We start from the raw sequence: 25523 nt of genomic DNA, 5'->3' as shown, positions 1-25523 counted from the left end.
ACTCCTTTCAAGTTCAAATTTGAGGCTTAGCGTGGGACTGAGGCTCAGCGTGGCACCTCCAGAGAGTTATTCTTTTATCTCTACACTAATATAGCTTAGCTTGGAACTTCATGCTGAGCGTGGATTTCTATTTTACTACAAATTTTGAAAATTTTCAAGTATAGCTCAACATAAAGTTTCTCAAGCCATCACAATCACAATGCTTTCTCAACTAAGAAGCAAACACAATGAGTAACCAAGAACCTACACCTAAAACACACTAACACAAAATAACTGAATTTAAAGGCATGTTAACTTGTTTTTGGATTAAGAATGATGGGTTGCCTCCCATAAAGCGCTCGTTTTATGACACTAGCTTGACAAGCCAAGACTTCAAGGGTTGTTCAATTCAATGTGGAATAAGCTCGCTCAATTTCACCGTCTAGGTAGAGTTTGAGTCTTTGGCCATTTACCACCCAACTCTTTTTAGAGACAAGATCCTCCACTTGTATTGCTCCACGAGGCCTAACTTGCTTAACTCTAAATGGTCCCGACCACTTTGACTTCAGATTCCCTGGAAATAGTTTCAACCGGGAGTTGTAACGGAGCACAAGTTGTCCAGGCTGAAACTCTCTTTTTAAGATCTTTCGTTCATGATACAACTTCACCCTTTCCTTGTAATGCTTAGCTAACTCATAAGCATTGAGCCATACTTTAGCTTTCCCAAGCAGTGAGAATGGAAGCGGCTTCAAGCGGATTACATCATCTGGAACTGATTTTTTCAGCTTCTTTGTAGCCTCACACACAACCTCATCCAGCACATCCATTCGGAAACAAACACTCTTATCATTCGGAAGGGTCGTGGCTTTAAATACGTTGAAAGTGATCACCTCATCTTGGACCCTCAATTTTAATTCACCATCCCCAACATCAATGATTGCTCGTGCAGTCTTCATAAATGGCCTTCCCAAGATAATAAGAACAGCAGAGTCCTCTTCCATGTCCAAAATCACAAAATCAGCTGGAAATGTGAATTTGTCAACTTTGACTAGCATGTTTTCAATGACACCATAGAGATACTTGATGGACCGGTCTGTTAGTTGTAAAGTCATGCGAGTTGGTTTTACTACCACCTGTCCAACTCTACCCAACATAGACAAGGGCATCAGGTTAATGCTTGCACCCAAGTCTAGCAGTTCTCTTCCAACCGATAGGTCCCCAATAGTGATTGGAATTGTAAAGCTTCCAGGGTCCTTGAACTTGGGAGGTAAGTTCTTTTCAATTATGGCACTACACCCCGCTTCTAACTCAATGATCTCTTGCTCAATGAACTTTTTCTTCTTGGTCAAGAGGTCTTTCCTGAATTTTGCATAAGTGGGCATTTGCTCCAATGCCTCTAAAAATGGAATATTGATCTGAAGCTTTTTAAAAAGCTCCAAGAAGCGTGCAAATTGCTTCTCTTTATCCTTTTTGCTTGAGGCTGGGGGATATGGCATATCCTTGGTACTAGACACCTAGGATTTCATCTTCAATTCTCTTGCTAGCTGGCTTTTTGATTTTTTAACAAAACTTCCTCAGCCAACTCTTATCCCTCTATGACATTCTCTTTTACATTTTCTAATTTTTTATTTTTTTCATTATTTTCTCCATCTCCCTCTCTCATTTCTGCCTCTTTTTCCTATTGCTCTTCCTCATCCTCCAACACACCCACTCTCTTACCACCTCTTGTTGTAATTACACTACAATTTTCCTTTGGATTAGTATGAGTATTGGTTGAAAAATTTCCACCAGAATTTTTAGCCAATTGTTTGGCCAGCTGCCTCATTTGAATCTCCAAATTCTTTATAGATGCTTCAGTACTCTTGTGGTTAGAGATTGAGACCTGCATGAACTGATTCAATGTTTCTTCTAATTTAGACTGCCTGTCATACAAGTTGGGCCTTTGCATAGGAGGTCTACTAGACTGAGCAATATCATTCTGGTTTCACCCTGTGCTAGGGTGTGATTGCAAATTCTTCCCATAATTACCACCATAATTTCCTCCTTGTCGAGCTTGATTCCCCATGTAATTCACCTCTTCTCCATGAGATGGGAAAGTACTAATGCACTACCCGTGAGGATGATTCAACCCACATAGATCACAACTTAGAACTTGATGTTGAATGGATTGTAGTTGTTGTGGAATCCGAGCAACTTGCTTGGTAAGAGCCTCAATTTGCTGGGACAAGAGCTTATTTTGAGCTAATAAAGCATCTTGAGATCCCAACTCTAGAATTCCTCTTTTCTGTCTTGACTCCCTTTCAGCCGGTAAATCATAATCATTTGCTGTCATAGCATCAATCAACTCTATAGCCTCCTCTGGCGTTTTAAAATGCATGCTACCTCCAACTGAGGTATCCAATAAAATTTTCACCCGTGGCTGCAATCCACCCAAAAAAAATGTTAACCTGAGTAAGGTCATCAAATCCATGACTTGGACATCTCCTCAACAAGGATTTGTATCTCTCCCAAGCCTCGGAAAGAAGTTCATCTTGCTTCTAAGAGAATGTGACAATCTCACTCTTTGCTTGATTAATCTTAGCAAGAGGGAAGAATCTTTCCAAGAACTTTGTCTCTATGTCAGACCACCTGGTTAAGCTTTGATGTGGTAGAGCATTGAGCCACATCTTAGCTTTCCCAAGTAGTGAGAAAGGAAACAACTTCATCCGAATCACATCTTCAGGAATTTGATGTATCTTCACTGTGCCACAAAGCTCAATAAAAGTATGGAGATGCAGATATGGGTCTTCATGATCAAGGCCCACAAATTGGTTGTTCTGAATTAGATTCAACAGTGCTGACTTCATCTCAAAATTAGTGGTAACGATTGCAGGAGTGGCAATGCTAGAAAAATGAGTAGTACTAGTGGCAGCTGCATGATCACCAAGAGTAATTCTTGGTCTTTCCTCTTCCATTTCAGCTTCCTCTAAGATTTCAGATAAAGAAAGATTGAGAGAGGACGAAGTAGCCTCTCTGTGCTGTGCCTGCTTGGCTAGTAACCTTTGCTTCCTTACTGCTCCCTTGTTCCTCCTAGCTGTTTTCTCAATTTCTGGGTCGTAAGCTAAATCACTAGCAGGAACAATACCTCGCATAAACCATAATCACAAAGCTACAACAAACAGTTAGCAACACAAATACAATGAATTACAAGAAAAGAAGTATAGTAACTGAAAAATATAAAATAATAAATGAATCAAAGCCTAGATTAGTAATCCAAGTGACTTTGCCTAAGTATTGAGACGCAAGTCCCCGGCAACGGCGCCAGAAACTTGTTATCTCCCTTGGCAAGTGTACCAAATCCTATAAGTAGTTCAATGAAAGTATGAGTATCGTCTCCTAAGGGACTTGTGCAACACTTTGCAATTTCACTTGTTATACTAACTAAGCTACCGAAAAGAAATAAGAGTTTGATTTGCTGCAGTAAATAATGTAAACAAGCAATAACAATTCTTTTTGGTATTTTGGTAAACACTTAGAGTGCAAAACTTGATTCTAATGCAATATTAATAAATTTTTGGGGATTGACTTCACTAAACCTTCCTCTCATGTTTATCACTAAGTTCAAAATAGTTATTATTCAAAATTTATCAATCACTCTCAAAAGTAACCAACCCTAATATCTTACAAGTTGGCATTTAAGTTGTTAACTTAAACTATCAATCTCTTGCATAGTTTAACCAAAAAACCAGCTTTAAAAACAAGAGCTTAAGAAAGACCAATGGAATTTACTCTATCTCTAGCAATAAGCACCATTAGTTGCACTATTTCAAGTCAAAGGTTTAAAATCATTTCTCAATCTCTTAAAAACATTAAGTTCAAGTTAAGGGTGATCAACCCATAACAAGCATTATGCACAGAAAAAGAGCAATAAAACTGAATAACAACTTAGATTGATAGCTTAGAGTTTACACATGAGAATGAGTTTAGTTATATCAAACCCCAATAAGGGTGAGTTTAGCTACACATAGACATGTAGAACTCTACAAATGATGAAGAAAGGAAGAAGCTTGATCTTGAAGGTTCCAGAGCTCTCCAGCTGCCACACAAACTCCAAGAATGATTATGCTTGCTTCTCTCCTCGAAAATCCCACTTTTAGGTCAGAAAAGCTTTTGTCTTATGTGAATAATGACATGTCAGCACAATCCACGCTAACCGTAAGATGCCACGCTAAGCTTGAGGGAAGGTCTGGAATGAAATAAGGTTCTGGGACTCCTATGCTCAGCCTCAATTCCACACTCAGCGTGAGGATTGAATTTTTGTTCCAGGGACTCTCTGCCAAGCTGAGGCTAAGCCTGGATCTGGGGCTTAGCCTGGGGACTTAACCAAAAATTCCTTCAACTTCAAATTCACCACTTTGTGCTTGACTTCCTTCCTTCTTTCCTAGCTTTCTCCTAAACTACAAAACAATAACCAAATACATGTAAGTTACCTGTTACCTAAAAACATGATTTAAAGACAAAATGTGATCATTTAATAATTTAGATATGTTTTGAGATAAAATCAAGGTCTAAAGCAAGGAAAATTGATATAAGTGTTTCAAATTAGTCCATAAACTTAATGAAATCATAACACTTATCATATGTGTACCTAGTGAACTTATGCTTAGGTGTTTGATCTTTGGAGAGGGTCATAGAAGTAAAGCTAATATTGTGGCAAATGCCTTGAGTAGGATGACCATTCACCTATCATCTTTGATGATTTAAGGGTTGGATTTGATTGAAGAGTTTCAGACTTAAGTTTGGTGTGTGAGCTTACCCTTTGGAGCATTGAATTGAGTATGTTGAAAGTGACTAGTGAATTAATGGATGAGATTAGAGAAGCCCAGGAGTTAGATCCTTTCTTAGTGATCCAACTGGAGAGCATTGGTAGGGGTATAGATAGCCCTTTACGAGTGGAAGTTGATGGTGTTTTGGGGTTCAAGGATAGAATCTATGTGCCTAGTAATCCCAAATTAAGGAAGATGATCTTAGAGGAAGGACTTAAGAGTACTCTTAGCATTCATTTAGGAGCTACTAAGATGTATTAGAGTGGCGCAACGGAAGCGTGGTGGCCTAAGGTGAAGATAGGAGTAGAGGAATTTGTGTACTCGTGTGTAGTATGCCAGAAGCCTAAGGTAGAACCCTAGAAGTCTTTAGGATTTTTACAGCCTTTAGACGTCCCATTTTGGAAGTGAGATAGTGTGTAGATAGACCTTGGTTGTAGGTTTGCCTTAAGATGCTTAAGAAATTTGATTCTTTTTGGGTTTTAGTGGATAGACTCACCAAGTTTTCTCACTTACCCTTATTGATATTAGATATTCTTTAGAGAGATTGATAGATTTGTACATAAATAAGGTAGCGAGGTTACGTGGGATTTTCTACTAGTATATTTTATGATAGGAAACATTTAGGAAAGTGTTATTTGGGAGTAAAGAGCGAGATGCATGAAGTTTATCCATTCTTGTTTTTGGAAAATTTCGGGGACAAAATTTCAAAAAGGAGGGGAAAATTGTAACACTTCGATTTTCAAAGATTATATGAAGGTCCAGAGCCCAATAAGGGTGATTTAGTAGCCTAGAACGGGCCATTCCCAAATTGGATTGGGTCGTTCCTAACATGGCCGTTATGAGTTAAACTCAAATCCAGAACAGCCCGTTCTGGTTTAAGAATGGGTCGTTCCAGATGCAAATTTAAAACATGATGAAAGGATCTAGAATGGGCCATTTCGTATCCAAAATGGGCTGTTATAGCCACTCTTGACATCTATAAATAGAAGACTCTGGCACTGCTCCTAGACACACTCTCTAAAGACCAAGGAGAACCAAGAGAAGGAGATCAACTAGATTCTGCTCTAGCCTCGTCTTCTGCTTATCCAGGTAAGGGAGGAGTGAGAAACCTCGCTGTGGGTGTGGGAATGTATGTTGGGTAGTTGGATTGACCCCCAATCCTATGTTTGTCGTATGCTCATGTATGAGAGGTTTTTCCCAATATTTGTTTCATCTACTGCTCTTCTTATATGTAAATAATTGTATGATTTGAGATCTCTATGGGTTCCTATGAGAAACCCTAAGGGAATGCATTGGTGATTGTAAGAGCAGATTGTTTGAAGAGGCAATTATATGAGTAAATTGTATTGTTTTAAATGTTTATTGTATGAATTAGAGTGCTCTGTGGGTTCCTGAGAGAACCCTATGAGAAACAGGCAAAATATGAATGTTTTTTGTTTTGCTTTCTGATTGTTCTATTATGTTCCTTGTTGGATGAGATGTATGAATATGTGTTTAATTTCGCAAATAGACAAGTTTTGATATAAATTCAAGTGCTTTGTGCAGACTATGTGAATATGATGAGATAATGTGAAAAGTGAATATGCTACATAAGATATGGGGATATGTGATAATGAGACATGATAATGTTATATGACAATGAGACATGATAATGTTATATGATAATGAGACATGATAATGTGATATGAGAATGCATAGAGTCTTGATTTACATGCATCATTTGCATAAATGTTTTTAAGGGTACGATATGGAATACACTGCCAGGGAAGGACCCCTTGTGTAAAAGCTTGGGGATTAGTCCTTGGGGATAGTTCGGTTTGTAAGTCCCAGTCTTGCCCATTGTGTGCATGGGATGTATCTTGCGCAGCTTAGCTATCCTGACTAGACCTTGATAGTATGTACTTCTAGTGAAAGTGAACAAAGGGTGTGGCCCGGCATGTACTCCTAGACTACTCTCGTGTGTTGCTAGCGGCAATACACCATGTGATGTGTTACTGACGCCACATGCATGATAATATGTAGTCCATATTCATTACATGTGCATTTTAATGTTATATGTTAACTTGATATTTTTATGTCTTTGATGAGTGGAATGTGATATTATTGTTAATCTATCTATGCTATGTACATATACATGTCTTGTTTGTGTTTGGCTATCCGGTGTGTATTCCTACACTGTGAGCCAGAGTGAGATGTTTCTCACTCCCTTTTCTTTTGTGTTGTTTTCCTTTTATTATTATATAGGTGATCATTAGCATGAGGCTGAGGATTGTTGGTGATGAAGCTTAGGCTCTAGTGTTGGGCTTTGCTCTGATAGGGCATGTGACATCGGGGTGTAGATAAGATTAGATTAGGATGCTATTTCTATTAAATTATTTTGAAAACCTTAGCCTTATTTCGCTGTAATTTTTGCTGATTATTTTATTTGTTTAAGTTATGGTTGTGGTTCTCTCTATCTAAGCATGTTTGGTATTTCAATAATGAAAGATTATGTTATTCAATGTTTATTATTTATGTGTTATGGTATGTAGGGTAGTGGGTGTCACATTTAGTGGTATCAAAGCCAGGTTGATCCAATCGGCCGTGAGTTGTGAGTCTACTATGCTTGTTTGGTAGATGAATGATGGAATGAGTTGATTGTGGAACTTATTGATATGCTAGTGTGATGATTGATTATGTTTGTTATTTATTTAATTGTGTGTACTTTTTTCTCAGAATTTGGCTTATAGACATGATATAGCTTAGATGATTCTATTTATAATTATTTTTCTTCATTCTCATGATTGCTTATTTTTTCTTCATCAGTCTCCTCCTCGGATTCTTTATTCTCCTCGGTTTTCTCTTTTTCTTTTTCTTTATTCTTGGGAGCTTTATCATGAAAATCTTCGGAAGTGTAGATCCTGCCACTCCTAGTCATGCCCCCAAGTCCAGCGATGTTAGAAATATCGCTGTCGGCAGAAGAATGGATGTCGTATATCCATGGCACAGCCTTATTTGATTCGTAGGGAAAAGGCCTTGGAGCAATGATCCTTAACGGTGTCGGACCTTCCCCTTTGTTCGTCTTGATTACCAACAACGGAGTTGACGTGTGCTCGCTTGGCGCTGTTGTTGGCTTGCTTTTAATAATAAATGGCGTGCGATCCATTCTGAACATACGCATCGATTAATTCTTTCTTTTTATTAATGTTATTAATAAATTACTTGGAGCGATGTATGCAAATGAATGACTATGAAATGCAAACCTAGATCCCTCCATGATCTTTGATAAGAATGCATGATATGAGATGATGGCGTTGAATATGCATGCATTGTGTTTATTCAACTAAGCATTATCATGTTTTCAGGATGTTCCTAAGATGATGCATGATATCGCTTGGTTTGGATAAATAACCCTTTTTCTTTTTTGGGTATTTTTTATTTATTATTTTTTGTATTTTTGGGTGAAAAGGGAAACTACCTATATGAATGTGATGAAGGTAGATGTTAACACCATGTAATGGAAGATTCTTATTCCTATTTATTCTTATTTTAAAAGGGAATGTTGTATGTTTAAAGAATGCAATGTATGCTCAAACAATGTCACATAAACGATGCACAAACAATTCACTCATCCACGAACAGTCACGAGCGAATCACGAGGTAGGGGTATCCTGCAGAAAAGTGCATATTCAAGGAGGTTCTAACTGTTCTCACTGGTCTGAGGCCCCCAAGGTGCCCCCATTATAGGGACCCAATTCCTCTCGTCGTAAGTCGATGGAAAGTTCCAACGCACTGTCGGACTTGAGTTCATGGTTTTCACCTTGAGTGATGCTTTCCGACAACGGTCTACGGGCACCTATAGACCCATTTGACAACCGGCCGTACTAACATCCACTCCCTATGGCTTTCCACTCATGCCCCCGGGTATAGAGGGAACTGTTGTGTGCAAAGGTTTGTGTGCAATTTTTATTTCAAACAATTGCAAAATTTAAACATACAACAGTTATTAAAGCCAAATAAATAAAACATGTTATCATACAAGCGAGGGGTAATGAAGTAATTTTAAACTATTATTTTAGAAATAATCCATCACTAAATGGGACTGACTCTCGAGGCTTCCCCAGCGGAGTCGCCATCTGTCGCCACCCGCCGAAACGGATATTGGCATTCGCGACGATGGTTGGACTCTTTTTAATTTTGAAAAGTGGTGGATTGTTAGAACGACTTATTCTCAAACTGAGATTTCATCGAACTAACAATTTTATTAAAATGATTCACCAATCAACTTCGGCCATTACAACCAGAGTTGGGTAAGGGAGTCGGTTATGTGTGAGGAAGGTGTTAGCACCCCACAACGCCCCTTTAGGGTTCCCTATGACGGATTATTTCATAAATAACAGTGTAAAATTACTAAATTACCCCTATTTATTATGAACGATTACGAATTAAATATTTACATGATGGAAAGCTATAAACGTGTAATGCAACAATCAGAAAGCAGTAAATAAAAGCGGTAAAAGAAAGGATTTGGATAAGAAACCTTTGAAGCGTGCTTTTATATATTCGGATGAAGTCTAGGAGGCTTTTTGGCGCTCCTTCCCACTACAAGCTCGCTCGCTTCTCTCCTAAAAGATAATTTTTACTATGGAAATCAAAAAGATTTCCCTTCGACTAGTTTGAATCCTCAAGCTAAATGCTCAAAACTCAAGAACTTTGTCGGATCGGCTCTTGGAGAGACTTCTAGGGCATAACACTGCTCAAAAACCCCAGAATACTCAGCAAGAGGGTGGAAAAGGTGTGGAAAAGTGTCCAAATGTCGTCCTATATATAGGAGTGAGGCGCAGTACGGCCTCTGACATCAATACGGCCCGTACTGAAGTTTTGAACTATAGTACGGCCGTATTGAATTCAGTACGGCCGTACTGAACTTCTAGGAGGCCGTATTGAGCTTCAATCCTCCCACATCCTTATTTTAAGCTACTCTAAGACCTTTAAACCTACAGACAATCATCCTAGGGTCTTCCAGGGTCTTTCGGGAGTCTTTCCGGCTGACTTTCCTTCGGTCTTTGAGAGTCTTCCAGTCTTATTTCCGACCCGGACAATTTTAGGGGTCTACAGCTGCCCCCCCTTTACTTAGTCAAACAACTTTTTGGTGTACCGGTTGACATGTAAAGGAGTTGACCCAATTGTCCGGGGAATAAGCCATCCTTCCGACTTGTAGTGTCTTCCGGTGGAAAATTGTTGAGTAGCCTCTCTAGGTTGAGTATTAGTCGTCGCCTCTCCAGGCTCGTGCATACCTCAGTGTTTCTGACAACCTCGGTAGCTGAGTACCGCCTCTCCAGGCTCTGCCTCTGTGTTTCTGACGACGTTAGCAGTTGCACACCTCCGTTGTTTCTGACGACGTTGGTGGCTGAGTACCGCCTCTCCAGGCTCTGCCTCTGTGTTTCTGACGACATTGGCAGTTGCATACCTCCGTTGTTTCTGACGACGGGGCAGCTGAGTACCGCCTCTCCAGGCTCTGTCTCGGTGTTTCTGACAACCTTGACAGTTGCATACCTCCGTTGTTTCTGACGACGGGGTAGCTGAGTACCGCCTCTCCAGGCTCTGCTTCGGTGTTTCTGACAACCTTGGCAGCTGAGTTTACCCTCTCCAGGGTTTGCGGTTTGCCCTCCCCAGGGTCTGCCTCCGTGTTTCTGACGACGTTGGCAGTGTGAGTTTGCCCTCTCCAGGGATTTGTGATGGTTTTGTCTCCACAGTCCACGATGCTGCTTCGACGGTTTGTTTTTGATTTTGGTGCCGCTGAGGGCTGGATAACGCAGGGATCCGTCTAGGGGATGTGCAGTTACTCATAGGTTCTTGTGTCCCAACTTTCCATTGCGTAGTTGGTGCCCACTGGGGAATTTCTGATTCCTTGGGGTGCAGACACAAAGATGCTCGTTCTGAGATGAGCGGTGCCTTATGATTGGCTGACGTCCTTTCGACGTTGGTGGAGTATCCCAGTTATCTTTATTCGGGTGACTCTTGTTTTTGATTTTCTGATTTTGTTGCCTCTGTGTAGGCTGTTATCCGCTGGGGGATTTTGTCGTTGATTTTGATTAGCCTCTTCTGTTAGGCGGATCATCTTGACGTTCAATGATTGGCTGAATGCCGAATTCCACTTGGGGAATGATTATTGATCTTTTTGGATTTTTTTTTTGAAGGGGTGCCTCTGAGTAGGCGAATGGGGATTGAGGATTTTATGTATCCCAGAGTATTATTTAGGAAGCCTCTTCAGGCTTAGCTTCACTCGTCGCTTGAGTTGGAAAGCTATATTCCACTGAGGAAGTCAAAGTCCTTTGACTCGGATATGTAGTTTGGATGGTCAAGCTTCCATTGGGGAATCTTGCTGATCGTGTTCTGATAGCTCTTACTGGGGAATTTGGCCTAAGAGTGGAAGCTGAGATGTCTCTGGGGAGTATTATTTCGGCAAGCCTCTCCAGGCTCAGTTATTCTGTACGATTTTGTGGATTTTCTATATTTTGCCTTTTTTGTCGATTTTTGGCTTTTTCTGTATTTTTGCCTTTTTGTTGATTTCGGCTTTTTCTGTACAGAAATTAAAGTGCTAAAGAGTTTGAATTCAAAAGTGGAAAATTTCATTAATGAAATTAAATTTGTACAATGATAATGAAAAAGTGGGGCAAAGCCCGATCAAACAAATACACAAAAAGCAAGAAAAAATAGCCAGTCTTCACTCCTCTGCCGGCAGGTCCTGTGGAGGGTCTGGGAAGCGGCGATGCAGCCAGACTGACAGGCTGTCAAAATCCTGTCTGAGGGCGTCGATACTGTGCTGGGCAGTATCGAATCGAGCGTCGATGCTCTGCTGCAAGGCGTCAAAGCGAGCATCGAAGTAGGCCCTGTCCTGCTGCGAGGTGCTGGCCTCTGGCTGCGGGTCCACATCACTCGGGAGCTCAATATCTGCGAAGAGCTCGCTGAAGGTGTCTTGGGTGGTCGCCCGTACGTATTGCCTCCCTGCCCTGGCGATGATCTTCATGTTGATCAGGGTGGCAGCATTGATGGGCTTGGGCGCCAACTCCCCCGCGTCTACGCCATCGGGGCACCCCCAAGTCTCGGCGAGTTGTGAAAGGAGCGTGGAGACCATAATGTATCCTCGCCGAGCTTCACTTCCCTCTCTTGCTCCCAGATTCTTTATGTGCTCGAGGAAGAAGAATCCAGGGTTGGCCTTCTGTCCAGTGGCCATGCAATACAGAGCCAGCAGATCCTGCCGCGTCACTGACTCTGGACTCTTCGGCCTGGCGTGAATGGAGCCGGTGATCAGCTTGTGGCAGATTCGGAGTGCGGTCGGGAGCCGAGTACCCTTCACCCCAGCATGGTAATCCGTCTGACCCGTAATCTCTCTCCACATCTCAGTCTGGGTCAGACTATCAGGGTACTCGCAGACGGCGTCCCGATACTCCAGCTGATCGGCTCGTGGAAAGAAGCCGGCTTGGACGTTGAACTCGTCCAACGACAAGGATCGGTATCCTCCATTCATCCAGAAGTCCACCGAGTAGACCGTCTCTCCAAAGCTGTTCGTCGACTCTGTGACGCCGACGGTAGCCAAAAATTCCTTCGTCGCAGTCGGGAAGATCTTAGGATGGGGGTTAAGGAGGAACCCCCATCCTATGGCGGCGATGTAGCCCCGGACCTCGTCTTCCCACTCCATTGCTTGGAGGATGCTGAAATCGAGCACCCTTGATGGCATGAAGACAAACGACTCAAGAAGTTCCAGCCTCTCTAGATGCCGCGCGGTCATTTCGCGTTGAGCGGGAACCCTCTGCCTTTTTCTCGATGACTCGGCCATTTCTCGGAATTTGGGAAGATCTCAGATTCACTCACAGACAAGATATGCAGAGGAATGAAGAATGCTGTGCAGAAATGAGAGGGGAAATGGGCTATTTATAGAAAAGTTTACGTCAGTACGACCCGTATTGAATTCAATACGGCCGTACTGACGGTGCCGTTATTGTACAAAATTGGAGACCAATACGGGCCGTATTGGATTCAATACACCCGTATTGGTGTGACCGTTGGGGTCAATACGGGCGTATTCAGTTCAGTACGCCCGTATTGAACTGAAGGGTTGCCCGTAACCCTAGTTTCAATACGGGCGTATTGAATGGAATACGGCCGTATTGAGTTTTTTTTTTTTTGGATATAAACAGAGAATAAGTGATCTTCCAGTACACCTATCATCTGTATGCATGTATGCGGTATAATGCATCTAATTCTATTTGATTTTTCTTTCAAAAGAATTAACCGATGCGTTTTTGTTTGGATTTTTGCCATTCCTCCAGACGGGCTATGCGCTGCCGATTTCTGTAACTGAGGAATGATGCGTGTTAGATTGGTGTGATCAACCAAGTGATCATTCCTTTCCTTTAGGAGACATGTCAACCCTCCTATTGACCACTATATCTCCATGTTTCCACTAGATTATCCTAAAATCGTTTGGGACAAGAGAGAAAAGAAGGGAAAGGTATATTTTTGTTCGAAAGTTTGTGTTTTAGAGGGGATTATTATTATTTTTAAAAAATGATTTTTGTAAGAATGGCTGGCCAAGGTAGGCTTATGCGTTTAGGCTTGTTTGATTAAACATTTATGAAGTTAAGCAAGTCTTGTTATTGACGTTGTGATTTGACAACTTAGATAGCTTTCCTTGAACTTTTCTTTTTGAATTTAGCTCAAGGTACCATCATGGATTTCTTTTGCTTTTCGTTTGTCCTTATTTTTGCCTAAAACACCCCTTGGTGGCGTCTTAGCGGACTTTTGTTTTCGTTTATTTTTACAACCCTAATTTTTGCCTAGGTCACCCTTTTGTGGGATTCCTAGCGGGTTCTTTGCTCTTATTTTTGCGCAGTCCCTTTTTTGGGTTTCCTGCCGAGCTTTTTGTTTTTAGGATTTCTTTTTTATCCATGATGGCACTTGTCGAGGCCAAGGAAAGGTGCTCCAAGTTGTCACACACTTCCACATGAAAATGATGCGGGTTTATTATTATTAAGACGATTTTAACCTCATTTATGCTTATTCAAACAGGGTTAAATAATGCGGCCTAGAAGTTTATTGTAAGCAAGAAAAGAAGCAATAAGAAATGAATAAAGAATGATTTTATTATAATCATAATGGAAACATGTGCCCTATCGAGGCTCGGGGGTCGGGCTGTCCCCGAGGAGTAATCTCTAATAGTCATCAGGTCTATACATCCCTATCGGAAGGAAAAGAGCACTTGATGACGACGACCGGCCTTGACGCTTGTGAACCGGCCTTCCTAAAGATCTGGCTTAAAGAACGTCGAGAAGGATCTTTGTTCCTTTTCGTTCTTTGATCTTTATTGGGGTCGTATCCTAAACCTTGTTTCCCCGGATTATCTTTGATAATGGGTAGCTCGGGAATCCCTTGGGAATCCTTGCCAAGTCCTTGTCCAGGCAAGTATCCGTTCTTGGTGAGCATGTAGGCTACCTTCTTCATTTCTCGGGGAAACGTTTCAACATTGGCGATCTCCAATGCTTGGAAGGCGGTCTCTAGAGCTTCCTCTGCTGCATCCACGTATGGCGGATGGCTTGCTGATGAGTATGTCTTCTTCAGCTTGTACGGTCACCAGCTTGTCACCCACTATGAATTTGACTTTCTGGTGGAGCGTAGAGGGAACAGCTTTCGCATCATGAATCCAAGGTCGGCCGAGGAGACAGCTGTATGCGGGAGTAATATCCATCACTTGGAATTCGACATTAAAGATGGTGGGTCCAATTTGGATTGGAAGATTGATCTCTCCCACCACTTCTCTTTTAGAACCGTCGAAAGCTCGAACGATCATGTTGCTCGGGCGCATTTGGACTCCCTTGATTGCTACTTGATCAAGTGTTCTTTTTGGCATCACATTCAAGGAAGATCCATTATCCACCAAGACTTTAGCGATGTGATATTCCTTGCACTTTACAGAGATGTGCAAGGGCTTGTTGTGGTTCGGTCCCTCAGTGGGGATTTCTTCATCGGTGAAAGAGAGGTGATCACTAGCCGTGATGTGACTAACAATCCCCTCAAACTTGTCTTGGGAGATAGTGTGCGACACGTATGCCTCGTTCAAGACTTTCAACAGAGCTTGCCGATGCGGTTCGGAACTTAGGATCAACGACAACAGGGTAATCTTTCCTGGCGTCCTATGAAGTTGATCCACGATGGAGTACTCGCTCTGTCGGATAAATTTTAGCAGCTCATCAGTCTCCTCCTCGGATTCTTTATTCTCCTCGGTTTTCTCTTTTTCTTTTTCTTTATTCTTGGGAGCTTTATCATGAAAATCTTCGGGAGTGTAGATCCTGCCACTCCTAGTCATGCCCCCAAGTCCAGCGATGTTAGAAATATCGCTGTCGGCAGAAGAATGGATGTCGTATATCCATGGCACAGCCTTATTTGATTCATAGGGAAAAGGCCTTGGAGCAATGATCCTTAACGGTGTCGGACCTTCCCCTTTGTTCGTCTTGATTACCAACAACGGAGTTGACGTGTGCTCGCTTGGCGCTGTTGTTGGCTTGCTTTTAATAATAAATGGCGTGCGATCCATTCTGAACATACGCATCGATTAATTCTTTCTTTTTATTAATGTTATTAATAAATTACTTGGAGCGATGTATGCAAATGAATGACTATGAAATGCAAACCTAGATCCCTCCATGATCTTTGATAAGAATGCATGATATGAGATGATGGCGTTGAATATGCATGCATTGTGTTTATTCAACTAAGCATTATCATGTTTTCAGGATGTTCCTAAGATGATGCATGATATCGCTTGGTTTGGATAAATAACCCTTTTTCTTTTTTGGGTATTTTTTATTTATTATTTTTTGTATTTTTGGGTGAAAAGGGAAACTACCTATATGAATGTGATGAAGGTAGATGTTAACACCATGTAATGGAAGATTCTTATTCCTATTTATTCTTATTTTAAAAGGGAATGTTGTATGTTTAAAGAATGCAATGTATGCTCAAACAATGTCACATAAACGATGCACAAACAATTCACTCATCCACGAACAGTCACGAGCGAATCACGAGGTAGGGGTATCCTGCAGAAAAGTGCATATTCAAGGAGGTTCTAACTGTTCTCACTGGTCTGAGGCCCCCAAGGTGCCCCCATTATAGGGACCCAATTCCTCTCGTCGTAAGTCGATGGAAAGTTCCAACGCACTGTCGGACTTGAGTTCATGGTTTTCACCTTGAGTGATGCTTTCCGACAACGGTCTACGGGCACCTATAGACCCATTCGACAACCGGCCGTACTAACATCCACTCCCTATGGCTTTCCACTCATGCCCCCGGGTATAGAGGGAACTGTTGTGTGCAAAGGTTTGTGTGCAATTTTTATTTCAAACAATTGCAAAATTTAAACATACAACAGTTATTAAATCCAAATAAATAAAACATGTTATCATACAAGCGAGGGGTAATGAAGTAATTTTAAACTATTATTTTAGAAATAATCCATCACTAAATGGGACTGACTCTCGAGGCTTCCCCAGCGGAGTCGCCATCTGTCGCCACCCGCCGAAACGGACATTGGCATTCGCGACGATGGTTGGACTCTTTTTAATTTTGAAAAGTGGTGGATTGTTAGAACGACTTATTCTCAAACTGAGATCTCATCGAACTAACAATTTTATTAAAATGATTCACCAATCCATGTTAATCCCAAGCGGGACCCTCCATGGGCTAGTGGTTTTCACAAAAGAAGGGTTCTTGGAGTCGCCACCAATGTTTTACTCAAAACATTGGAAAAAGATATAAGGCAATTGATTTTTATAAATCAACTTCGGCCATTACAACCAGAGTTGGGTAAGGGAGTCGGTTACGTGTGAGGAAGGTGTTAGTACCCCACAACGCCCCTTTAGGGTTCCCTATGACGGATTATTTCATAAATAACAGTGTAAAATTACTAAATTACCCCTATTTATTATGAACGATTACGAATTAAATATTTACATGATGGAAAGCTATAAACGTGTAATGCAACAATCAGAAAGCAGTAAATAAAAGCGGTAAAAGAAAGGATTTGGATAAGAAACCTTTGAAGCGTGCTTTTATATATTCGGATGAAGTCTAGGAGGCTTTTTGGCGCTCCTTCCCACTACAAGCTCGCTCGCTTCTCTCCTAAAAGATAATTTTTACTATGGAAATCAAAAAGATTTCCCTTCGACTAGTTTGAATCCTCAAGCTAAATGCTCAAAACTCAAGAACTTTGTCGGATCGGCTCTTGGAGAGACTTCTAGGGCATAACACTGCTCAAAAACCCCAGAATACTCAGCAAGAGGGTGGAAAAGGTGTGGAAAAGTGTCCAAATGTCGTCCTATATATAGGAGTGAGGCGCAGTACGGCCTCTGACATCAATACGGCCCGTACTGAAGTTTTGAACTACAGTACGGCCGTATTGAATTCAGTACGGCCGTACTGAAGTTCAAAAACTTCAGTACGGCCGTATTGGTTTCAGTACGGCCGTATTGTAGTTCAAAATGTTCAGTACGGCCGTACTGAACTTCTAGGAGGCCGTATTGAGCTTCAATCCTCCCACATCCTTATTTTAAGCTACTCTAAGACCTCTAAACCTACAGACAATCATCCTAGGGTCTTCCAGGGTCTTCCGGGAGTCCTTCCGGCTGACTTTCCTTCGGTCTTTGAGAGTCTTCAAGTCTTATTTCCGACCCGGACAATTTTAGGGGTCTACATGCGGCAAGTTTTCTAGGTCCTGTAATTTCTAGTGGAGGTATAACGTAGATCTATCTAAGGTAGAAGTTGTGCTTAAGTGGGAGATACCAAAGTCAATTAGTGAGGATAGAAGTTTTTTTTTAGGTCAGCTTATTCTTATTGGATATTTATTGAGGAAATTTCTAAGATAGCATTACCTTTGACTAGATTGACTAGGAAGGAGTTGCCTTTGTGTGGGATGGAAAATGTGAGAGTAGGTTCCAAACTCTTAAGGAAAGATTGACTAGTGTTAATATTATCAGATTTTAGTAAGTCTTATGTGGTATATAGTGATGAGACTTCGAATTTCACCTTGGAAGGTGAAGAACATCTTCCAGTTATGCCACTTCTTGAAGAAGATGAATCACTTCAAAACTCACCACACTCTTATATGAAGAGGATAAAAGAATTGGATTGAAATCAAAGAGAGTTTGAGACTTTTAGAGAGAGAGATAATTCTAAATAGAACTTGAAAATTCTCACTAATAACATCCAAAAGTGTTTACAAAATCAAAGAAAAGGCTTATATAGAGAGGAGGTGGCTTATGGTGTAAGCTAGAATAACCATAGTTCAATGAGAACTATGGTTAGCATTCTTACACTTAAGCTAATTGTCCTAGTTACTTGGAAGCTTGTGGAACAAGCTAATCTTGAAGTTTGTGGAGCAAGCCAAGCTAGAAACTTGTAGCACAAGCTAACCAAGTGTGTGGGAGAAGCTAGAGGAGAAACTCGACCATAGAGAGCTAGGCAACCAAGACTTGTGTTCCTTCACTTAATCCAATCCAAAATGTTGGAATTGGTTTAGTTAGGTTCACCTAATGAAGGTGAGATCTAGCTAAATCAATTCATTGGATTAAATGGAGCAAAATAAGTCTACTATGCAAAAATTAGCCTAGGTTCACTAAAGACCCAATTGCTAGCTTCACCTACACACTTTACTATTTGTCACCCCACTTCTACTAATAAAAATATGAAAATCAATGACCCTTAATACAAGGTCAAATGGAGCAAAAGTCTCCAAGCAACATACCTAGAATCCTAAAAGGATGACATATAAGGAAACGAAAAGGGTGCCTCACAAATACAAAGGCAAAATACACCTATACAAGTATCTACTATATACAAGGTACAAAAACACAATCTTTACAAGGTATTTACAATAGAGACTATGAGACTAAATAGAGGAATCATACTCAATGCTCATATAGAGCATAGGTCTAATAAGCACCTCTTCTAGCCTCCTAACCATGGTCCTTGTTAAAGGTCCAATGGCCTTCAAGTGTGAGCTTCCTATGGATCAACCTTCATTCTTCTTGATCTTATCTCTTCCTAAGGGATTCTTGGGGATTAGATTTTCATCATACACTCTCCCTTCGAAAGGATTTGTCCTCAAATCCAGTGGTCCTTCGACAAAGATAATATCACCTACAAGGAAAACAAGAAACAAAGCATTAGGATGATATATTCATATAATATATGTGGAAAATGCACCTATGAGGAATTCCTTCTATTGTCCTAACAAGGGTCCCTAGACTAGGAAGGATGGATTCTATAAGAATAAGAATAGGATCCTTATTATAGTGTAGTCTAAGTGTAAAACTAAATCCTAAAAATGTGAAAGTACTAAAACTATAAGAAACTAATGAAGTATTTGTACATACTAACTTATCTTGCCTGAAGTACCATATGTAGTAACCTAGGAGTCTACAAGAAAACAAAGTGAATATAATAAGGAAACTACCTAAACAACCCTTGATCATATTATTTGTTAGATACAACATGCAAGATGGTGTAAAGAGTTTAAAAGAGTCATATAATCTAATTTGGTCTTAAAAGGAAGTATTCAAGTTGAGTGCAAAGAAGTTTAAACTTCCCTTAAGATCAAAAATAGAAAATAAGACACCATGAGATGTATCTAATAAATAATATAAGCCAAAGGTTGTGTGCTTTATTAGAACAACAAAAGTAGAAGAAGTCTTAAATAGGCAATGGTTGTCTACGTTGGGCACCACCAAAGTAGTAGCATAAGAAGTAGAACTAGGTGAAGTCCACTTCTTCTTCACTAGACTAAGATCTTGAGTTCATTTCTTTTAAAAAATATTTTGGTTGTGGATCTTAAGCTCTAAGTTTGTGGAAGTAGTAGAAAAAGAGCTAAAATCTTTGTGAAGAAGAAAAGTCTTTTTATAATTATTTTTAATAAAAAAATGACTTTCCTTTATCACAAGATTTTTGGAGGAGACAATATCTTCCTTAATCTTTTCTAAGAGTAGTGTTTTTTTAGTATTAAGAAGGTAAGGAGGTTGTTCAACTAGAAGATGTTTTTTAATAGAATGCTTTATTGTAAATTGACTTCTAGGAACAACTTCCTTGGAGGAGACACTACCCTCCAACTCTATAACCATCTCTTTCTTATCTTATCTTTTATTTATTTATTTATTTCTTTTTTTTTCTTCATCTAATAATTTTTTTTCATAAATACTTGATCCTCCAACACTTGTGAAGGTGAAAGAGGAGTCAAGGGATGTTCTTGCCTAGGTGGACTAGGCGAATTTTGTTTGTAACACCATCATGGATGACTTTGCTATCATGTTGCCAAGGTCTTCCAAGTAAAATGTGGCTTGCATCCATTGGAATTACATCACATAGAACTTCAACTTTATACTTACTAATGGATAAAGGAACATTTACTTGGTCCTTAACTTCTATAGGTCCATCTTTATTAAGCCATTGAAGTTTATAAGATTTAGGATGGGCTATAGTAGTTAGGTGAAGCTTATCAACCAACCTTTGGCTTACAAAATTATTGCAAGACCCACTATCAACAATGAGAGAACAAGTTTTCTTAAAAATTTTGCATCTTGAATGAAAAAGGTTCTCCTTTTGTGATTGATCTTATTCATTAGGTTGGTTGGTAAGTAACCTTTGCACAAACAATATGTCACCACCACATGGTGCTTCCTCACTAGAACTAAGGTTTGCATCTTCTTCACTTGAGGATGATGAAATGCTTTCCTCACTTAGGATTTCATTGCCCCTAATGATCATGGTTTTCTTTGTGAGGTATTGGGAAGCTATATGTCCCCTTCCTAAGCATTTAAAACACTTAATCGAACTACTCCCAGGTTCATGGGAAGATTTTTATTTTTGTTTATTTTTGTTTTTCTAGTAATATTTCCTTTTAATAGGAGAAGTGACCCTCCTTCTTGAAGTCCTTCTTAGGGTAGGAGGTAGATTCTTTCCTAAGACTAGGCTTTCTTCTAAGTTGTTGTTCTACCCTCACATAAAGTTGAACTAGTTCATTAAGGTATCTATAGGGCATTAGTTCAACCTTGTCCCTAATCTCTAAGTTAAGACCTGTCGCAACCCAAAATTTTTCGATCTTGCAACTAAATAGTTTAGACTTTGTTTGAAAATCTCATCAATTAAGGAATGCCCGGAGACCAGACTAATCCTTAACTAATGGTTTTCTAAAATGGTTCATAAGAGTTGCCACAAATGTTTTACTCAAAACATTGGAAAAAGAAAAGGTTTTCAAAAGAATTTCGATAGTGGCCTTGACAACCAAGATCGGGTTTGGGGGTCGATTACGTATAGGGAAGGTATTTAACACCCTTACAGCACCCTAAATTGGTACCCTTATGATGAAGTTAACACAACAAGAATTAATTGATTAGATATTAGATCCCCTTTTATTAACAATTACTTACATATACGAAATTTAAATTTACACGGTTGCTCTTGAAATGTCTACATGATGATTATTGGTTTAGAGTGATATTTAGCATAGTGAGATATAAAGGGGAAAAATAATATTGATAGAAATACCTCGTAACTGAGCTTTCATTTGATCATCAAACTTGAGACTTCTTAGGTGTTTTTTGGCCACCTATCACACTACAACTTGCCTCACAAGATCTCTAGAAATACAAAGATCAGAAAGAAGAGAGGAGATTTCGAGCTATATGAAGCTCTGGAATTTTTTTGACCTCGAGAGCAGTGCCTGAGTCTACTATTTATAGACGTCAGACCTAACCAGAATGGTCCATTCCAGATTCAGAATGACCCGTTCTGGGCCATTCAATTATGAGTTAAATTTGAACCTGGAACAACTCGTTATGATGACAAAATAGCCCGTTCTAGATTTGAGCGTATCTCATAGAAAACTGCACTAGAACAACCCATTTTGGCCCGTTCTCAATTAGGGTTTTTGACCCTTTTTAGTAGCTTGGAACGGCGCATTCCAGTTTAGGAACAACCTATTCTGGCTTGAGAACGACCCATTCCAATTTTGGAACAACCCGTTCTAGGCTACTAAACCAAGTTTGTTTGGGCTTCAAACTTCTTTGTTGTCATATGGTGCCATCTCCATGCTTTGGGAGCTCCTTCTTTTCATAGTAGTGGTCCATTTCACTATTTTACTGGTCTAGATGAAATTGGGTGCCTACAACTGCCGCTCTTTACTTGTCCTTTGGAATAGCTAGGTGTTTGATTTTCTAGAGGCAAGTAAAGACGTAGACATTTCGTCCAGGTCTTCTCTCTTGCTTCGGCAGTAGAGGCCTCCATGTTGTTTCCTTCGGGTAAATGGTGTTTACTTGTGTCCTTGCCCTTTGGAGTAGCTGAGTTTTGGGTTACGTGCTCTATTGAGTGACAAGGATGGTAAACTGAACCATCTAGGCTTCTGGCTTGATGTAGATGCTTCCTACTACTTATGCTTGTCTCATGGTAGTGTGTTCTTTTATTTGCGGCTCAGTCTCGAGGGAGTGTTCTGAGCTCAGCCTCTCAAGGCTGGATTGACATTTAGGGATTCATTCGACCCAATACTAGTTTTGAGGGTCTAGCAACCTTTACCGATCTTGTACTAGTTTCGGGGATCTAATAACCCTTTCCGATATTGTACTAGTTTTGGGGATCTAGCAACCCTTTATGATCTTGTACTAGTTTTGGAGATCTAGCAACCCTTACCAATCTTGTAGTATGTTCTAAGCTCAGCCTCTCTAGGCTAGACTGATATTTGAGGCTTCAGTTGGCCCAATGCTAGTTTTGGGGGTCTAGCAAAACTTTCCGATCTTGTACTAGTTTTAGGGATCTAGCAACCTTTTCCGATCTTATACTAGTTTTAGGGATCTAGAAACCCTTACCGATCTTGTACTAGTTTTGGGGATCTAGCAACCCTTAACGATCTTGTACTTGTTTTGGGGATCTAGCAACCCTTACCGATCTTGTATTATGTTCTAAGCTCAGCCTCTCCAGGCTGGACTGATATTTGAGGCTTTAGCCTGCTCAATGCTAGTTTTGGGGGTCTAGCAACCCTTATCGATCTTGTAGTATGTTCTAAGCTCTGCTTCTCCAGGCTGGATTGATATTTGAGGCTTCAACTGGCCTAATACTAGTTTTGGAGGTCTAGTAACCCTTATTGATCTTTTATTATGTTTTAAGCTTAGTCTCTCTAGGCTGGACTGATATTTGAGGCTTCAGCCGGCCCAATGCTAGTTTTGGGGGTCTAGTAACCATTACCGATCTTGTAGTATGTTCTAAGCTCGGCCTCTCCAGGCTAGACTGATATTTGAGGCTTCAGTCGGCCCAATGCTAGTTTTGGGGGTCTAGCAACCCTTACTAATCTTGTAGTATGTTCTGAGATCATCCTCTCTAGGCTGGACTAATATTTGAGGCTTCAACCAGCCCAATGCTAGTTTCAGGGTCTAGCAACCCTTACCGATCTTGTAGTATGTTCTAAGCTCAACCTCTCCAGGCTGGACTAATATTCGAGGCTTCAGCTGACCCAATACTGGTTTTGTGAGTATCGTTGTGCCGGCCTCTCTAGGTTAGTTGCTGATGGTGGTGCCCATGTGTTGGTGGGTGGTAAATCATCCTCTTCTTCTTTTTGTGGTGAGTATTCTTTGTAGCCTCTCCAGGCATCTTCTGCTTAGGTGTTGTAGCTATTCTTATATTTACTAGTCATCGGGATGTTAGCATGGACTTGCTTGATCTTGTCAAGTTGTCTAACTTGATCATCATTGTGGGGGATTCTGCGCCCTACTTACGGATGGTTCTCCGTGCTGAGGGTTTTTAGTACCTTTTTCCTTTTCATCTAATAACTTTGGCTTTTTCTGGAAATGGAAGCTTTGCCTTTTATCTCTTTTGTATTTTATGCATGTATGTATTTGAAATGGATAGACATGTGGGTCTATAAAAAGATAATCTCATAGATAAGATATGATTTTTGGGGTACAACACTGAGATAAACATACAATACAAAATATAAATATCCTATCACTAGCCTAATCCTCGGCAGGGGGATCCAGGAATCGCCTCTAAAGCCAAGCCATCATCTGCTCTTTCCATTACTGTTGTTGATGATGCTGCTGGTGCATCTCCTCATGCATGCTCGTGAGATGGATGTCAAAGCTCTCGATCCGCTAGTGGAGGGCCTTGATATCTGCCCTTGTGTGCGGTGGTGGGTGTGTAGGCTGTCCCGATTGTGGCTACGGTTGTGGCTGGGCTGCCTTCTGCTGTTGTGGCTGCAACTTCAGCATGCCATCAAATAGTAGGTCATCGACATTGAGCTCCTCTATGAGTGTGTACCCCCAGGAACGAGCTCGATGACGCCTATGGATCTGAGGATGAGTGCATCAATGGGGTGAGGGTCCGAGCTAGTCTCTAAGTCAACATCGATCACTCTATAGTGCTCGGAGACTCAGGCAAGCATCGAATTGACCACTATGTATCTGGTGCGATTCATTGTGCCTGATCTCTCTCCGTAGTCCTGCACGTGATGAAGGAAGAAAGCTCTGGGATTACATCGAATCCCCTGGGTCATGTAGTACAAAGGGAAGAGATCCCTCTATGTGACGGAGCCTACACTCTAGTATCATTCGTGGATGGTCCCCATCATTAGCTTGTGGACCACACGGAGTGCCGGGTCTCTGATCCTCGAGGCCTTGGCGGTCCTTGGCATGATCGCCTGGCTGGTGAGCTCCTACCACATGCCGTCTATCGTGATCTTGGATGTGGGGGAAAAGAAGCATCCCTGTTACTCTGGGGTTGCCAACTGATCCTCTGGGACAAAGCTGACTATCCAATTGAATTCTGCCAATGTGATGTTATGGCGAACTCCACCCATCCAAAATAGGATAATCTGTACGTCTGGTCCCTCTAGTGCAGGGGCTGTGTACATCCTGGCGGATGCTAAGAAGTCGATGGTGGCCACCTGGTAAGCTGGACCGAGTGGCTTCAAGAGAAACTCCCATTCGACGGCCATTAGATAGTTTTGAACTCTCTCCAAGAGGCCTACCTGCTCAAGGATGGGGAGGTCGATTTGCCATGCGAACTCGAACTTGAAGCCGGTCAAACGTTGTCTCTGTCTAAATTGCGTGTCACTCATAGAATATGGTCTGGGGACCAATGGTGGTGATAGTGCAACCGTCAGCTGTGGTGGAGGTGATAACTGAAGCCTCTTGCCTCGGCCATGGGAAGAGCTACCTCTATGCGTGGTGATGAATGTGTATAAAGAAATAATGAAAATTCTCTAGAGAGAGTGAGAGGGTTTTGGGGAAATGAATGAGGATTATGAGGGGGGAAACAACCTTATTTATAGGTGATAGGGGCAGAATGGCCTGTTCTAGTCCTGGAATGGCCCATTCTACCTCTAGAACGAACCGTTCTAAATGGAGAATGGGTCATTCTGCTTCATGTTTTGATTGGAATGCCCCGTTTTGATGTGGGAATGGGCCGTTCTGGATGATATTCATGGAGAATGGCCCGTTCCAGATTGGAACGACCCATTTTTGGTTTCTACTTTTTAGGGAACAGGGCGTTCTGGTTCAAAATGGCCCATTTTCCTTTTTTTTTGAAACCCTTCCATCTACCCGTGCAGTATGCATACGATTTTTATCCTAAATGAAAATTTATTTTTAATTTCAGGAAATCCAAACTGCTTATATACTAAGACGATCTATCGCTTGTTCGTTCCCTTGTTCCTTTGATTACCGA

The 25523-nt window shown here is 40.9% G+C and overlaps 1 protein-coding gene across 1 annotated transcript; it reads right to left on the bottom strand.

Annotated features, from left to right (window-relative positions):
• Nucleotides 1-383: 383 nt before the first annotated feature.
• Nucleotides 384-1475, bottom strand: LOC145957206 (uncharacterized). Its single transcript, XM_083073423.1, has one exon. The coding sequence runs from the start codon at nt 1473-1475 to the stop codon at nt 384-386; it is 1092 nt and encodes a 363-aa protein (XP_082929549.1).
• Between the last annotated feature and the right edge of the window lie 24048 nt (nt 1476-25523).

Source organism: Cajanus cajan, chromosome 4, assembly GCF_000230855.2.
Source record: "Cajanus cajan strain Asha chromosome 4, NIPB_CcT2T_4, whole genome shotgun sequence".
NCBI lineage: Eukaryota > Viridiplantae > Streptophyta > Magnoliopsida > Fabales > Fabaceae > Cajanus > Cajanus cajan.
This window is presented reverse-complemented; position numbering and strand designations above follow the sequence as displayed.